This window comes from Manacus vitellinus, unplaced genomic scaffold, assembly GCF_001715985.3.
Source record: "Manacus vitellinus isolate BGI_N305 unplaced genomic scaffold, ASM171598v3 scaffold_6_pilon, whole genome shotgun sequence".
NCBI classification, from domain to species: domain Eukaryota; kingdom Metazoa; phylum Chordata; class Aves; order Passeriformes; family Pipridae; genus Manacus; species Manacus vitellinus.
Window position 1 is genome coordinate 14,789,467 of NW_021940750.1, and position 17,804 is coordinate 14,807,270.

General features: G+C 45.9%; 1 protein-coding gene across 1 annotated transcript in view; it reads left to right on the forward strand.

Annotated features, from left to right (window-relative positions):
• Positions 1-17,334: 17,334 nt before the first annotated feature.
• FOXG1 (forkhead box G1) overlaps positions 17,335-17,804 on the forward strand; it is a 4,476-nt gene continuing 4,006 nt past the window's right edge. Inside the window, exon 1 of the mRNA XM_018082238.2 lies at positions 17,335-17,373. Coding sequence (XP_017937727.2) covers positions 17,335-17,373 — 39 coding nt within the window. The remainder of the gene's footprint in view (positions 17,374-17,804) is intronic.

A 17,804-nucleotide genomic window follows, 5' to 3' on the forward strand; every position in this document is an offset into this window, starting at 1 on the left:
AACACTTCTCTGTTTTTAAGAAATGTGTTTAGCCAAAAAAACCCACATAATTAAGAGAGCATGTTTGGACTTCATCTCATTCTTTACTAGATTTCAAGGAAAAGCAAGCAAAAGAATTTTTCCAAGTCATCCAGTGCAATAGAGCCAGGGGGAGACCGTGTTATGACATTCTAATATTTTGATACTGTCCATAAACCTCCCAGAAAGGGGCAACTCCATCTGCTAAAATGTTCTTCCTCGCTTAAAGAAGCATTTGCTTAAGGGTAATGGAAAGCATTTCACTGGTGTGGCTTTATTAGCTTTCTCTTTTTTTTTTTAAATAAGGGACACAGCTTTCATGTCACGGGTGTGTTGAATTGTCACAGCAGCTAACATAGGAGTCATCCTTGTCATCAACTCATTTGATTCTGTCCTTGGTAAGTCATAGAATAAGCTAATAACATGTCAACTGACTGATACAATATGGAATTTTTTTTAAATAACTTTATGGGGTTTTTTCTCTGTCCGAGCACTAAGGGTCTTGTATGCTGTTTCCACTAATGTAGCTACTTATGCCATGAAATACTGCTGAAATCAATGGGACTATTTATGGAGTCATTTGCTATTCAAAGGGCTTGATTCTCTGATTATTTATTCTGGTTTTTCACTAGTGTTACTCTGCCTACTTGAACAAGTTACTTCTATTTTAGCTGATGCAAAAGAAACTACAGCCAAAGGTGACAGATTCTGGCACTAAATTGCTTTGTAAATAGTTGCTTCAAAATAAAAATTAATATCTTTGGATAAGGGCAAATCATATCTTAACAAAAAGGCAGTCTGGATTTTCTATGTTCATTTGGATATTCCAAACGAGAATTAATGCTCAAAGGTAACATTATTTTTGAAGCTCAAACATTACCTATGTGCTTGACAAATAGCATCTCTCTAGAATTAAATCTTGCCTCGCTAATGTCATTAGGAGACCTTAAAGAGAGATCAGATTTCATCCTGTAGAAACAGGCTTACAAAGGCTTTTGTTAACAAAGTTCTTCATTTCATAATGCTTAGAAGCCCAACTCATGGGCCATTCCAGCATATTTCAATTATTTAATTGAGTGTACAATCTGCTTCCCACTACCTCCTTTCCCAAGAACTTTGAAGATGTGGATGGAGACCAAGTCCCAGGTGAGAAGGATAATACTGATAGCTGCAACTTCCTATTTCACAGCCATCCTGAAAGTTTGGCCATAACACAGGTGTCCTGATTGCCTGACAGGTACAAAACTCATCCTCTTGCAGGGTGGGGTTTAAAAGGTCTGCTTTTTTACATTTCCGGGGCAGGTAGGGGAGCAAAAAATTATCTACTATGGCCTGTGTATGAGCTATTGCAGGAAATAAAAAAGCTTCTAAGAAGCATCAGACTTATTGTTCCTGCTTTGTATGGGTTCTGTGTAAATGTGTGCATACTTTTACATTTTATGCACATGTGAAAATCAGCTGTCCCGGTTATGCATGGTGGGTGGCATGCTGTGGCAGGAAGAATGGGCTCCACAGTCATAATTGGTAAGCTTCTGATGAGCTGACTGAGCACAGTACACATCATGTAGCACTTTTCACATTGCCAAGTTAACAGCTATCACCAGAGGTAGAATTTATACTGCTGAAATAAACAAAGTCGAGGGGAAGTATCTTGCTGAAATGTCGCCTCCCACAGAGCTTGTGGAAAGCCATTACTATTGTAAAGATGCATATATAGGATTTCGAAATTTGTATTATGCCTTAAAAGATATACTTCAAGAATGCAAAACAAACAGCAAGGACAAACAATTATCTTTCCCAGAGATTAAAGAAGATAGCCATTTTTTTATATGTGGAAAACTTTCTTGTAGCTTTCAGTTGGCATTGTATTATCTAAAGTGATCTATCTAACTCAACTGAAATAGTTCACTTGAGGAAAAAATTCAAGTAATTTGTCATTATAAAGTTTTAATTTATCTGCCTTACTTTGTCTGAAATATAGGGCTATAATCTCAGACAGTTACCAGGACAATTAACTGGCTCACAAATTGGAAGAACTTTATCTAAGTGTGAAGTGTACTATTGCTGGAGGAAGAGCTGCTCGAGCAGCAACACTGTGCCAAAGTAGCCCCAGAACTGTGGGTCTGAAGAGCAAATGTCTTCCTCCTTTATTTTGTCCCTTCTATCAGGACTGTAAACATAAAGATACTTTCAGCTACCATGTTTCTCCTGAGGGAACAGAGGAACTCTCTGGCTGGACCAACTGGCAGTTTGGAAAGATGCACTGAAAAGCAGGGTCAGAAACCAAACAGTCTGTGCAACATCAGCCCTATAGGTTCTCTTGGGAATATCTGGTGCTGGAGTCCTGAGCAGGCTGTGCTGCAAAAGGGAGTGCTGTGCTACACGGAGGGATCTGGAGGTCTGGGACAGTGGTCCAGCCGAGTGTTAAGTTTTGTCTTCGTCCCTATTCACTGTCCTTCAGGACCAGGGCACAAGGCAAGGGCCCTGAAGTGCATTGACAGTCAGTATCTCACGGTGCCGGTGGGGTCTCATGTAGGGGCAGCCCCAACAACAGAACAGGGAGGAAGATATTGAAGGCTCTGAATCCAGCTAACACTATCTGATTTATTGTTTATGGGCAATGCACATAGACTAGGTAGCTAGGGAAAAGAGCAGCACATTGCTGTCAGCAAAGGAGAGAACAGACGGGAGACTGCATGTTTCACAGAGGGCTTACAGACTAATACAAAAAACACATTTCCAAAAATTATAGCTGTAGGTATTGATGGGCTGCCCTGTCCTTTACAGAAGTTCTTGCTCTTGCCCTGGGAGATGAAGCAGCAAGGTGCTCTGGTTCATAAGTATCAACTTTACCTAAGGAGCTACTAGAGGGGGTGAGAATGAGTGGAGAAAGGGATGATTGCAAAAGCGCGGGTTGCTGAGCTCCCAGCCCCACTCTCTGCCCGGAGCAGACCCGCAGCCCTGGCCCGGGGCAGCTTCAGTGCGGTGAACAGGTGTCGGGAGGGAGGCAGCTCCTGCTCCGCGTGACAGGGACGAACTGAGCAGTCGCGTAACTCGCTCTACAGCATTTGCAGGCAACCAGGAGTCGTCTTTTGTTTGCCCGTGGCTAGTACGGGTCACCCAACCTGCGGAACTGTTGCACACAGTCGCTGGTGATAAAATAAAGAGCTGGAATATGGGAATTGAGGCAATTCAAAGACCAAGAGCCCCCAACAAGGAAGTGTTACCTTGGTATCAAGCACTATTCTACTTGAAATCCTTGACATAGACAGTAGAATTGCATATTTTATTTTTTTTTCAGTTCTCCTCTCCCCCACTGTTCCCTGTCTCCCTCGCTAAGGTCACTCAGATGTAAGCTACGTATGCGACATGTGCATACGAAAGCGCTATTACGAAGACTGTGGAATCACAGAGCGATGTGTATTTCCCTGCCTCTGGCAACATTACCCTGCTTGCACTGGGGGCTGGTGGGAAGGCAGACGAAGTCCTGCTAACAAATTACAGTAGCTAACAAGCCTCAAAAGGGACAAAGCCTGGTCAGAAGGCGTTAAAGCAGCCTGCAGCCCTGTGCCCAGGAGAGGAGGCGATACCGGGCAACCCGGGCAAGGAGGGAGAACGGGCGACCGCAGGACCAAGGGGAGAACAGGGGTACAGGGGCCATACCCTCGAGAGACCCACCCTGGCTCCTGCCTTCCTGACTGCTTTGATTTTTGATTGTTCATCAGCCACGACTTGAAGGAAAGGAAAAAAAATATTCTTTTATGAAGGGGGCGGACAAGTAAATTAGTATTTTGCTTCTTGCTTGATTTGAGGGCTAGAGATTAATCTGTTTAGCCCTTTCGTTGGTTTAAATTAATGTCAGGAGGAAGAAACGCACCCGCGAAAATTAGACAGGAGAAGGATCACCTTTTGCTAAAACTGTACTTTTCCTACGTTCATTTATTTGTGCTTATTTTTCCTACATCGGTTCTCCGACTGTAAGGCAATATACCAAGTGTGAAATAAACGTTTCGGCAAAGTAAATAACTGTTATTACTTCTACCCGTCCATAAGTATGGTCTGAAACCAATAATTGATCACATTACTTTTCATTTTCCTGCTTCCACTCACTGAAGGACACCGTGCAACGAAAACCGCCGAGAGCACGGGGGGAGCAAAACGAGCTGGGGAGAGAGGGCGGCCCTGCTCCCGGGCGGTGGTCCTGCCGGGGAGCGGTGACACGAGGCTTCTTCCCCGCAGGAGAGCTCGGAAGGGCCATCGTAGGAGTGTGACAACGAAGAAGCTAGTTAGAAAAAAGCAGGGCTGGGGAGATCGCGAGGATTGAGCTTACACCATGGGGCGCGAGATCGGCCTCCCCGGCCTGCAAGACCCCCTTTTTTTCCCCAAAGCCTGGGAGTCAGGCGCCGCTTGACATGATAGTGGCACCCGGGCAGGCGGTGGGTCTTGGAGAAGGTGTCAAGGGGCGCGGGTGGAGCAGGGGGACCCAAGGGCTGGGCCCGGGCAGCCGCCGGGACTCTTTCCCGGTCAGGGCTGGCGTGCTGCCAAAGCTCCCGAAACGTCGAGGGCATTTGCCACAGGGGGCGCGCGGGCAGGCGAGGGTGGAGGCTCTTCGCCGACGCACCGGGCCACTTCCGGGCAGGCAGGTGCTTTCCCACGGCGCACTTTCCGTGGCGATCCCCGCTCTGCCCGGCCTGCCAGCGTCGTGGGGACTAGAAACGGGGCCGGCACGGTTTGCCCATTCCCGTCAGAAGCAGGGCAGCTAACGCGAGGTATATGGGAATGCTCCCAGGTACCCCTTAAAGACAATCTCCTGTAGCGGCCCAGGAGTGTTTTAGCCTCCTCCTCTCCAAAGGAGTCGAGGGCAAAAACCTCTGCTTCCTGACAGCCCTGGTAACACCAAGCATACTGGCAGTCCCTTAATAACCCCCGGAGAGGGAAGCTGACATGACGGCTAGGACAAGTCAGCCAGCGGTCACCTTTCCCTTGCAAGGGACCGGTGAACTCGTCTTGCTCTTCACCGCGGCTGCAGCGCCGGGCTGCCGAAGTGGGTTATCACCTGGGAAATTAGGCAGTCAAACCTACTCACTTATGGGGAAGGAAATTACAGGTCTCGAATTTTCCTTAGTTAATCTGCCTAGGCTTCCAAGCAAGAGGGGAAAGGAGCCTTTAGCTCTTTGCTAAAGAAATTTCTGTGCTTTTCTGATCGGAATGAGATCTCTCTGCTGCCAAGCAGCCCTCTTTCGAGTACGTTCAGATTAGGTATGATATTCATAATAATAACAACAACTCCGAGAATTATGAGACAAGAGCATGTTTGACAGTGTTTGAGAAATTCAAATACAGCTGCATCGGCTTTGTCTCTGGTTCAGTCACATTTATTTCCCCAAGCTAGGCAGACAGCCTGAGTGAAGCATGACAATGAGGTTTGTAAATAGCAAATGGAAGGGTTTGCTGAGTTGTTGGGCTTATGTTGTTTTTTTTTTTCTTCCAACCCTCCCTGTTTGATTTTATTCTCAATCCAAATAACCTTCCTCAGTGGATGTTTCAGACAAGAGAATGTGAGCGGGAGGGAACGAGGGGGGCTCATAATTGCAGGTTCCCTTTGGAGCTGGAATTAAAACGCTGACGGCGTGTGTTGCAGAGGAAAGGTGCAGAGACAGCCTCCGCTCTGACTGCAGGACGGCTGTGTTGTCAGTGCCATAGCGTTTATTTACAGCCAAGCACTTGAGAGAAAACGACGCTTAGAAAGCGCGAAAGTTAGGGACCCTACCTTCTATGCCCGAGGTGCTGGGGTCCCCCGTGGGAGAGAGACCCAGGCCCAAAGACCTGCTCCCTCCGCTGGGACTCCGCAGCCGCTCAAGGAACACCCCGTGAGAGATGCTGCCTCTGGGCAATTTCACATTCGCACCTTTCCTATTGAGACCTGCGCGTCCTGAAGCGGGGCTGGGCAGGGGGGAGGTCAGTTGGAGATGGCTAGAGAGCAAAGAGATGAACATTAAGACAGCTCATTTCTATTGGTTACTCTTGTCATGTTCAAGTGCCCTGTGCTTGCACAGATCCCTACCTCAGGGAAAGCACTGAGGACGTGATGAAATTAATAATTTCTTTTTCTTACACCAGCATCCTCTCCCTTGTTCAAGTCAGGTCGCCACTTCTACGGACCTTTCCTGCTTTCGCTGGGTGAGAAATTTATTCCTTCCTTTATCAAGCTGTTATTCTCACCCTCTCCCTACCGTTGTCTAAAAATAAAAATAAAAAAAAAAAAAAACCACAAAAAAACCCACCACACACCCAAAAAAAAAAAAAAACAAAAAAAAAACTACGCACACACACACAAAAACCAAACCAACAAAACAAATCAACAACCACCCAATTTGCTCCAACTGCTCAGATCAGTTAAAATACGTTTGCAAAAATGTCTGCAGCTCTTCAAAACTTTCTCTGCTGCCTTATAAAAGCCACCTTCCCGGTGGGAGACTAGGGACAGCTTGTTTATTTGTTTTGGGTTGTCTCGAAACTCTCAGTCTGTCGCTTGTTATTGCTTAGCGTGCCCGTCTCCTCACGGCCGGCCTCCCTGGGAGATGCTGCGGTCCTGGCAGCTGTATCCGAGCCACTGAACGCTTCACCTTATGCACAAATAACCCCCAAAGTTTCCCGCAGAGACTATTGTGCTGCGCTAATTTTGGCTGAACATACCAATAACTATTTTTCTTGGACTATTTTTAGCCTCTGCGGCTTCAGTGAAAGCCTTTTCTTGTGGCTGCCATTGCAGTTCCTATTCATGAGGGAGGGTAGGAGACGGACGCCGCAATCCTTATCTTTTCCTGGGAGGGTAGGAGGGAGGAACGAAGGAAAAGCGTTGTCGCTTCGGGAAGCCCCTCATGGAACAATCGAAGCCTGTCCCTCTTTGCAAGCCAAGGAACGAGACTGCAATAATAGAATACAAACATGTGTTTTGTTTTCCATTAAGTCGATAGACCAGACAAGGTCTGCCCCGGGGAAAAGATGACTTGAGCTGTTAATGAGAGCTGACACTAGGATTTAAATACTGAAGGCTCCTTTCGCCAGCAGTGTCTTCACAATATTGTTTCTTTTTTTTCTTCTTCCCCCCCCCCCCCGCGTTCTTCACAGGTCCGGGAGGTGCCCCAGCAGTGCGTGCAGGGACGGTGCCGGCCCGCGGGGGCATCTCTCAGAGGGAAGATGGCAGGGACTGCCTCTGCGTGTCTGCTTTGTTTTCAATGGAGGGCTTTTTTGGGGGGAGGAGGGGGAGACTAAGTGGCTTACATTCTTTCTCAGCGTTCCGTGTGGCGTTCACGCAAAAGCGACATGTCGTTTAGTACGCCGTACCCAACACCGCACCGAAAACTTAAGGCGTTTCAGGGGGGACACAGCGCGGTGCCTGAACACTCAGAAAAAGCCGGCGGCAGCGCGTGGAGCTGGGCAGGGCGTGCGGGGCCGTGTCCCCCGCGCCCGGGCGGTCGGGCCGGGCCAGCGGCCGCTCCGCCGGCTCCGGCCGCACCTTCCTGCAACGGCGGGGGCAGCGCGCGCCCCGGCGGCTGGCGGCCCCCGGCCGCGAGAATGGCGCTGGCGCTGTTTGGCATCGCGCTCGACCTCCTCGCTGGAGGCGCCCGCGCGCCGCAGCCGCTGCGCTCCAAAGACCGCGGGGCGGCCTCCGGGCACCGCCTCGGGCTCGGCCCCAGACACGGCCCCTGCCCGGCGCGGAACGCAGACAGCCCTCGCCCCTCCGCTGGACACTGCGGGGACGGGATCCGCAAGGGGGAGATCTCAAGGGTCCCGGGGAAGGCGAGCTTTCGCGGCCCACGGCCGCGGGCTGCCTTGGGTTTGGCGATATGGGAGAGTGGAGGGGAGTATGGGTGTGAATTACAAAGAAAAAAAGGTCTCTGCGGAAGACCCTGGGGAGGCTGAGGCGGGAACCTCGGTAGTGTGCCCCGCAGCGATGTAAGCAGTCTGTGCTTTGGCCAGCTTGCAGAGGGCAAAAAAGCACTGCGGGTGCTTGGATCCCAGGGGAATATGGCAAAGGCCCCTGTGCACGGAGCTCCGGTGCCACCAGAGGCAGATGCGACGCACGAAGTCGGCGGCTGGCCCTGGGAAAAGCTCCTGAGCTGAGCATTTCTGCTGTGTGAAGTGCCCGCATTAGCAGCCCGAACACGTAGTGCAAAGGCTGACATCTGCGGTTTGGTACGAGGCACCCGAGAATTGACAGACCTCATGGTTCAGAGGGGCACCCTCGCCTCGGCTCCCGGCAGGGAGGGAACCACCGGGCCCCGGCGGTGCCTGAGGGAGCGGCTAGCCCCAGGGAAGGAAACCTCCTCTCCTGAGCTTTCCTCAAGTCTAAAACCAGCAATAAGACACAGTCTCTAGATTTGGAACATTCATCGTCAATGCCCAGAAGTGAAAAGATGGAGGGAGACCTTCGGTATGAACTTTGAGCCTGATTCCAGTGGAAGCACAAATAACAAGAGTTTCCAGGTTTTTGTCCCCAGTTTACAAAATAACGTATAAAATCGAGGTTGTACCATGGGTCATTTTCCTCGGCCATTGTGCCAACGCACCTCTGCTTTTGACTCCTCACTGCATAGTTTAATCCCCCCCTGAATTTTAACAAGCCCATTCATACCACCGGCCTCAGGTGGAAAGAAACCAGACCTACTTTATTTTACGAGTGCTGACGAAACCCGCCTGGGCAGGAGAGACCCTTGGGAGCCGGCAGTGAAGGCGCGGTAGGACGGAGCTGAGTTTCGTCGCACGGCAGGAGGGACCCGCTCTGGTCTGTGTGGGGTTCACCCCGCTATGAGCACGGATACACACACACTCCCCAGGAGCAGAAGTTTCGAGACTTGTCGAGAGGGGAAGATAAATAAGAAATTAAAATAGGCAAAGGAAAAAAAAAGAAAGAAAAAATCGTTCAGGATTAAACCCGATTTTTTTTTTAAGTCCCCAGGGAGACATGTCCTGAAAGTTTCTTCTAGCTCTCCTCGTATTTTCTAGTAGTTTGTACTTTGTACTCGATTGTTGGAGTTGCATCATGGAAGGAATATGCCATCCCCACGGATTTGTGTTTATGTGGTCAAAATAGTAAGGGGCACTCTTTCTGCTGCGATCGGTTCCTGAGCCCTTGCTGGGCTACGGCTAAATGGCACCTTTAAGTATCAAACTATGGGGCAAAGGATGCATTGTAAGAACAGATGAGAGTATGCTGGGTATAGCTGATATTTATTGAACTATCTAAAAGGAAAGAACTGAAAGACAAAGAAATGTTAGATATTCCATGACACAATTGTTGCACAAACTGCCTTCAATCAAGTTGTTTTGTTTTGTTTTCAGGGCTCTTTTGCAAGCATCTTCCACACGCTTGGTGGAAAGGAGAGATCTCATGGGCTGTTCTGCATTTTCAGGGACGACCAAGTCAGTCCTGAGAGGAAAAAAAAGTTGCTTTAGAAGGAGAAAAAATGCTACTTCGTAGAGTTCAATGTATTTTTTTAAACACCGTATCTCAGAGAAAAGGCCTCCTGTAACAGATTCCTAGGTCATGTCAAATTATAACGAATTAAATCGCAAGCAGCAATTGCAAAGAAAATATTGTGATCAGTGTTGTGGGAAAAATCGGAGCCGGGTTTATAGAGGAATATTAACTCAGATTTGGGGTATTTTTAAGTCAACAGTGATTAGATAGGCGTTCAGCCTAAAGACCTTTTCCTGTAGATGGCGTCCTTTGGGTACTGAGTAATCAATAATAGTACAGTCATACTCAGGAGACTTTATTAAGCTTCGGATAATAAAATAATTAATATGTTTTTAGTTATATTTTTATTTAAAGTGAAAACCTCTGGATTTATCGTAAGCAAAAGTGTGTTTCTCCTTCACGTGGATGAATAAATAAGTTGTTTGAATAAATAAGTTGTTTCTGAACATTTTGTTGTCAAAGTGTTAAATGTCCCCGTCATTTTTATTCAAACACTAACATGATTACAGCCAATTATATATTCACCACTGTTCTTTATTTTAGAGTAATTGTACTTGTCACTAATAAAACAGAGACATAATGGATCGCTACTGTTCTGAATTTTAAAGCAATTTTCTGTAATTTGATTGAATTATACATCATCTCCGCTACTTTTTTATTTCTATATTTTGAAATACTATTTTCTTGAAAATTGCCGTTCTATTCCTGTTTTGTTGTTCCTGAACTAACGAAACCTCCTATAACATTTATAAATAGAGCCTCGTCCCTTTTGAAATGTGGAAAATCATAATTTCAGCCCAAACATACTGAAAGCTTTAGACTGAAAATCTGAAGTCCGGAGAAGTGCCTAAACCAAACCGCAGGACTCAATGAGGTATCCTCCTCGGAAATGAGAAGCAGAACATAGGCAGAGAGGAAAAAATCTCCCACGTGCATAAGATGGTTTGATGACTTTATTACAATTATTTTGGTGAGCTTCTTGTGGCTCAAACATAGGAACATGTCAATTCAGCTGCTAGTATTTACCACGGAAGAATAAAGACACGGGGAAAATACCACGTCAATTACATTCCTTCAAGAATTTAGAGCCATTATATACTGTCCTTTCAGGTGGCGAATATAGGTGAGAAGCCCAGGAGTGACTTGGCTATCTTTAGGAAAAGACAATAGAGACGTAGAATGATACAGAAATATGTGGAGACACAGTACACCTATAGAAAACACTGCGCTGAGTTATTCTGCTGCTCCTCGGGTTGTTTCGCTGAGAATGAGCTCTCAGATGATTGGGTTTTTGTTGTTGTTTTCCAAAGCCGAAAGCATGCCTTTAATTTAGCAATTGTATCAACCATCAACGCGGTGAGATATGATCCGCGTTGTCGACAAACACAAATCAAAAAATGATATAAAGGCTTTCACAAGTTAATTTCATATGACAAAACAACAGATAAAGTTAAACTGTCGTTCGCAAACCGTGCGATTGCGTAAAAAGGTATTTCTTCGGTACAGTCAAACACGAATGTTTTCTCTGCTATTCTGTAATGCGAAACTAAGGGAAGGCGCGGGAATGCGGGTGGCTCACTGTGAGATGCTTTCAGTGAAGCTACAGCGGGACACGATCCCGGCGCTCAGTGAGAACTACGCTTCTTGCTTTTGCGGATTCCCTCTCTAATATAGCCACAGAAATTAGCTTGTAGTCGCCTTGGAAGGAAGAAAAAATCTAAAAACCCGATTTACGAGTATCATTTTGTTAATTCCAACGTGTACGACGACTTCTGAGTCTTTTCACTGGTGTTTTGAAATGAATGTGAAAATAAAGTGTAATGTCATCCTCTGCGATACTCTGCTAGTAGACAAATGGAAATTACTTATTTGTTGGAGTTTCCGAAGCTACGGCATGATTTCATTATTTAGGTGGAGTTTATAACTCGATTGTAATAAACACTGTTTTCTGAAGACTGCTAGGAAACATAACCTCTGCGTGTGTGAGCGCCTATGTGAATGCCCCGTCTAAAAGATGAAGAGAAGGAAACACACAAAGGGGATGCATCCCAGGAGAACTCTCTGTTTTTCCTCTCCCAGGAGAGTCTGTCTGCAGCCACTTCTCTTTCTTGGGCAAATTATTGTCGAGACAAAACTACAAAGTACAGGCTTTAGCAAGGCACGGTCCGTGCTCGATGGGAGGGGCCCAAATGGGATTTAACTTGTTGCCAGTCATTTTTGTGTGTTTGTTTGTTTGTGCTGGTGCTTTAAAAACGAAATAAATTCCAGAAACAAAGCAGGCGGGGGGGGGGGGGGTGAGAGAAGGAAGGGGGAGCGGTTGGGGAGGGAGGGAGGAGGAAAACAAGTTCTGTATAAAAGGCATATCATATTAAAATAATACATGGACACACCCACTGATATCAAGGGTACGATATCAGCCCTTCCCCAAGAAACTTATTTGTAAGTAGTAGCGGTTATAATCATCCAACAAGCCCCTTGCTCCACTAAAGAAAGAAAGAATGAAAGAAAGAAAACATGGAGACCACCCTGACAGATATAAAAAGTGTTGAGAACAACCTACATAAAGAGGCAGCTCTTGCGAGCCCTCCTCGTGCCAGGAGAACAAGGAGCGAGCAGAGTCTGCTTCGCGGGCAGCCTCTTTGGCGCTAGAGCCAGCCCCGTCATCCCGACACCCGCCAAGCGCGGGTCACGCCGCGGGTGAGAGCCGGCACCTCGCTCCGGCACGTCCTCACGCCTGAGCCCCGCACGGCGAAAGCCAACACCGCCTTTAGTCCCAGACTGCCGAACGCTTTCTCCTAGAAGGGTGTACAGTTGTTTACGGTTTTCGTGCTACACCGGGCATTTTGCTGTGGTTACAAGGGGACCCCTGGGCGGGGCGGGGGCGATAGGATAGAGGAGGATGGTGTGCTTTTGTAGGCCCTAAAAATTGGATCCGTAGGTGATCTGGCCGAGTCCGAGACCTCGCCGACCCGAGGGGTGCGGTGGAGATGTAGTGCGGGGAGAGAGCCACGACGGGACGGAGTGGAACCAAGCGGGCAGCGACGGGGGCGGTGCGGCCAGGTAGGGCAGAGGGACGGACGGACGGATGGTCATTCTCGGGCACCGGCGCCCCCCCGCGCCCGGATGCCTTTTGCTAAGCGCCAGGGTGGAAACAGCATTGGGAGAAAGAGAGAGAGACTGTATCTGTCCTTCTGCTAGGGAAGGGGTGGAAGCTGGGTGGGCGGGGGAGAGGGCGTCTTTTCTTTCGAGTCAACGAAAAACTGCAAAACCAGATACATGTGTCATTAGCCAAAGATTACCTTTATAAGAGGCTAAAGAGCTTTAGAACAACACCACGAAAATATTCCAGCAACAGTTTCTTAGGAGTCAAAGAGTAGCTAGAAGTCTTCTTCCAGCACTATTTGTGGTTTTTTCCTCTACATCTTTCTTTTCCCTCGTATTTTATTTCGCCATTCTTTAATTCAATATCATAAGGCCGACAAATGCACTGGCCTAGAATATTTTAACAGTAAACACAGCAGAAATAAAATTATGTATTTAACCTCGATAAGAAAATAACTTGTCCATTTCTTCTTCGTATTTTATTATCGTCTTCTGCATAACTCTGTGGATAATTCTTAATGGCTATTTTAATTTTTTGTTTGATTCCTAAATTAGGGAGAACTTTCATTACACGGGGACATCTATTGCCTAGGCAGGTGTGACGGCTCTCTTCTGCACACTGGCATATAAAATAAAAGCGACATTTAGGATCTAAAAAACCGCACATCTTAAAGTTGGCAGCGAGTATAAAAATATTCTCTTCTGAAAAATTCTGGCGGCAGCAGCTGAACACGACAAATCTAGTGGATGCTCTACACTCCCTAGATAGACTTTCTGTCGACGGCATTGTACATCTACAGGACTAAATAAATAAAATATTCAGTTTTTAATGAAGGCGATTTAATTCAGACCTCTCCACCCAGCGTAGCCGCCGTGGGAAATGTATACTCCAATGTTTACTCGGATCTCTTTCTGTCACTATTCTGTCTTGTTTTCGCTTACGACATTAGCAAAGCTTTCTGGACCCTACAGCCATTGTTTCCCATTTCCACGTTCTCCGTTCAATCTCTGCCCGCCCAAGAAACTCCCTAAAGTTCAACAGGAGGGAAACTCTGTGCACTTTGTTAATGTCATTGTTTTAACGCTACCTCTTCCCTAGATGCGCTGGCTCCTCTAAGGTATACAGTATCCCGCTGACTGTTCTTTATGGTACAGTGCAGCTTCTCAAAAGATCATCGGATAGAGAAATTTAGCTCTTCTTGAAACATTTAAGTAACTGAGCAATTAGTTCTGAATAGGGTGGGGGGCGGGAAGACTAGAGAGCTAAAAGGGGGGGAGGGGAAAGGGGAGAGACACAACACCACTAGCCCGAAAACAACAGGGATGGGGACGCATGGGAGGGGAACTTAAAATGTTTGTATTTAAAGGGTGCTTGTAAGGTCTTCGACACAATATGAGCTGCTCTCCTTAAAGAGGCACCGAGTGCCAATAACTATTAGTCACCCCCTAACTTTAAGGGGAGTTCCCCGAAGTCCCCAAAGGGTACATAGCTGCGGATTTCAAACCCGGTCCAGTTCCAGTCACACAATGCCTACCTGCTGCAATAAGAAGTAGAGATACTTACCAGAGTTTCGAGAGTGTGTGGATAGCTCCAGGGTCTCTGCAGTGCTCCTTTCCCCTGTGGAATACTATCTTGCATCCGAGGCAGTTCCCAGTCTATATTTGATATTAACAGCCTCAAACATGAGGCTCTCCCATAGACATTTTTTTCCAGGGTTTTCAAGCAAATTTCTCGGTGCCACAATGTTATGATGGAAGGATGCTGAAATGACAGGCCTTGTAGACGCTTGTCTTAATCATCGGCTTCTTAATTTAGTTTTAGTGCTGTGGTTTTGTGTGTGCGTGTGTGTGTGTGTCTGCGCTTGTGTGCGCGCAAGAGAAGCCTCTGACAACCTGCAGCTTCCTAATGACTGACGAGGCAGGGCTGCTGCAGCAAAGTAACACTTCCCTGGTGTGAAGACCTCTTACTGGGAAGTTTAGTTCACTACTGTTCTCGCAATCCTAATCGTGTAACTTGTAACTAAAACCCATGGAAGAAGGATACGGCATGCTAAATAGACTAACTTCTAATCACTAGAAGCTGTTGAGGATTAACTGGAAGTTGGCTAGAGGTGGACACCTAAACTTAAATCTACAAATGCAGATAGAAATGTAGACCATTGAATGTTTCTTCCTCTCCCTCTTTGCCTTCATTCATCCATCCATCCACCTTCAGTCCCATTCACCCCTCTTTAAAATGTTTGACTACCTCTTTCTCTTTGTTAGTGTGCTGCTCCGTCCCCATTCGCCATGCCTTAGCAGCAGGGTATCAATGTCTGCTGAGAAGCCCTTACCTTAATTGCCCAGGTAACCTGGAATAAATAAGGCAAGCTTATAGTCAAGTGGGAATAGAATTATATATGCGTACATCGAGGCATTTACTGTCAGGAATGTGATATTACTGATTGTTAAACCAAAGTGTCCCAACTCGTTTCCTAGAAGCATAATGCCATCGAAGCGTGGTTATTAAATACCCTTTCTTCATGGCTGAAAAAAACCTCATTCATTTCTTAAGCTGTCAGTACATTTTAGCAGCTTAACCCCTTGAAAGAGCCCGAGAGTACAGAGCCACTATACCCATGTGAAGGGGGATTGAACGCTGGAGCTGGGGCTCGGAGGGAAGGGGGACGTGCAAAGGAAGTACGCTATATCCATTGAGTGTACAATGGAGAGGGTCTGGTTTTCCTTTGGCCTTTAATTTAAAAATAAAATAAGAATTTAAAAAAAAAAAAAGAAAAAAAAAAAGTATAAAAGTGTGTGGTCGAAATACTATCCCTACGAGTTATACTCAAGAGCTGTACGGAGATCGCTGTTGAATGACACTTCAGCCAGGACGTTTTAGCTCAGCTATTCACCCCCATCCTAACCCCGGAGTTGGATACTCTCAGCCCATCCCCGCCACTCGGTTCGGCGGATCCACAGTGCCGGCGAGCACACAGGTGAGGGAGCATCCACACCCTGCAGCGAACCGGTTCCCCCCTGCACACCCACCCGTGTTTCGAATGGTTGGGGCCGTGTGCCTTCATTCCAAGTACAAGCTTCTTCTCCAGACATCCCACAAAACCTTCCCTGTTAGAAAATGCTGCCACGACAGACTTTCTTAAGAGAGTTCGAGTTTAGCCAGAGCTGAGGGGTCAAACCTGCTGCTCACTGAAGTACCCCAACACATAAAGGTACCACCAAAGTGAAGGAGAGTCGTGGTCGGGGCAGAACTCCGGGAGGAACCGGCGTTAAAGCAAGACTCCCCTATTTCCAAAGTAAATATCTCCAGTTTTATAAACGGTGAATTTTCTGCTGAAGAGGAAAAAAAAAAAAAAAAACAACAAACTCGAAAGTTAAAGTCCAGCAGAAATAATAATTGACGTGGTTTCTCTTACATATTCTTTTCTGTCCTGTAAACAGTGAATTAATCTTCATGGACTTAGAAAGATATGTACTACATATTGGACAAAACATTTCCTTTTTTGGTAGAACTGTATATCCACGGTATTAAAAAAAATATAAATCTTAAGTTTGTGCACAGACCTTTATTCTGCACCCGTGACAAATGACCGACTGTTGGATATAGATCATCAGATGTTTTTAGAGTGTGCTTCTTTCTGAGCCTTTTGCTCAGAAACGCAAAAAAGATAAAACTTCTATTTTCTTCCCTGTTACGTTTTCATCCCCGATCACAACGCAAAGTAAACTCAGCTTTGACCTAAGAAACACCTCAAGGCATTAAAATTTCAACAAGCGATGTCAGTGTTACATTAAACAAGAACTCCTCCAGTTCACTACAGAGCTGGGATTTGAATAAAATGTTCAATGTTAACAAACAATACACACGTTTGGCACTTTGTGTATTAAAAGGATCAAAGAGATTTGATAAGGCACACTGCACCATTTGTACAGACCTGATTGAGTTAATATAATATCAGCAAATTTTACAGCGAAATGAATCTGTTTCTTTTCTTTGTGTTTTAAACCAGCACAGATTACAAATTTTAATGATCTGAAAATGTTTGGTATACAAAATCATGCTTATTTCAGTATTAGCAAAAACACAAGAAATTTTTCAACACAAACACCCAGCTGTGTCTATTTTAAAAGCAGTTCAATGACAGCTTGCACTTATGAGCATGCAATCAGCTAATTTCGCTTTTTTTTTTCTTCTGTGTTAATCAACACTTTCCTTCCTGCATATCAGAGTACAAATAGTATAGTTACTCCACATCAGTAAATGTTTACGTAACCTGTCCTTTCTCAAGAATCTGGTTACATGGAATCATTACATGCTAGACCGAGTAGGAAAATGCACTGGGCCCAGCCACCCTAATGGGATCCTAGTGCACCATAATGACACATATTAGTTAATGATCATCATAACCATAATAATATGCAGGAAGCTTACCTTTCCTCTTACCTCTTGCCATGGTAGAGTCATCTAATGTCCTCCACATTGCCTTCTTCTTCAAGAAATCCCATGCCTTGATTTCAGTGCTGAGACACGAAATAATTACAAATTGACATGATTTTAAAAAAACAAACAAACTTGTATTTCTAAAAGAAAAAAAAAAAAGAAAAAAAAAAGAGTGGTTGTTGATCATTAAGTTTTTTTGTGTATGTGTCAGTAGCAACCTGTTATGAAATTGGTTAAATAAATACAATTGTGGTAGGGTCATTTGAGGTTAATCCAATGCACAAAGTTCATGCCATTCCCAATTGCAATTGTTTATTACCGGTCCATTGTACTTGTTCTCGTTATTTACTCTCTCTTTCTCACACTCGCTCTCCCTCCCTCACACACACACATACATAAATACGTATATAAAACGCACATCTACACACAACCACGTTCTCTGCACTGAGCTCTAACCTGAATTTCCTCAGGATAAATTTTTACAGCTGCATTTGAGCTGCACGTATTGTTTCTACGGAGCATCTTTTCCTCCGGCACAAACACTAAGTAGCTTTAACGCGGCGCTACGTTTGCCTACAGCTTCGGTCTGAATGCGATCAGCACGCTCTCTGTCCATTACATTGCCCCCTCTACTTCCCGAGTAAGAAAGCTGCGCGATGTATTTCTCTTTGTTTCCCGGTTGATTTTGTTGTTCCCGTGCTGACAGCAAGAAATGATGTGCTGTGGACGATTAATACCCAACGCCTGGTCCCGGCAAAT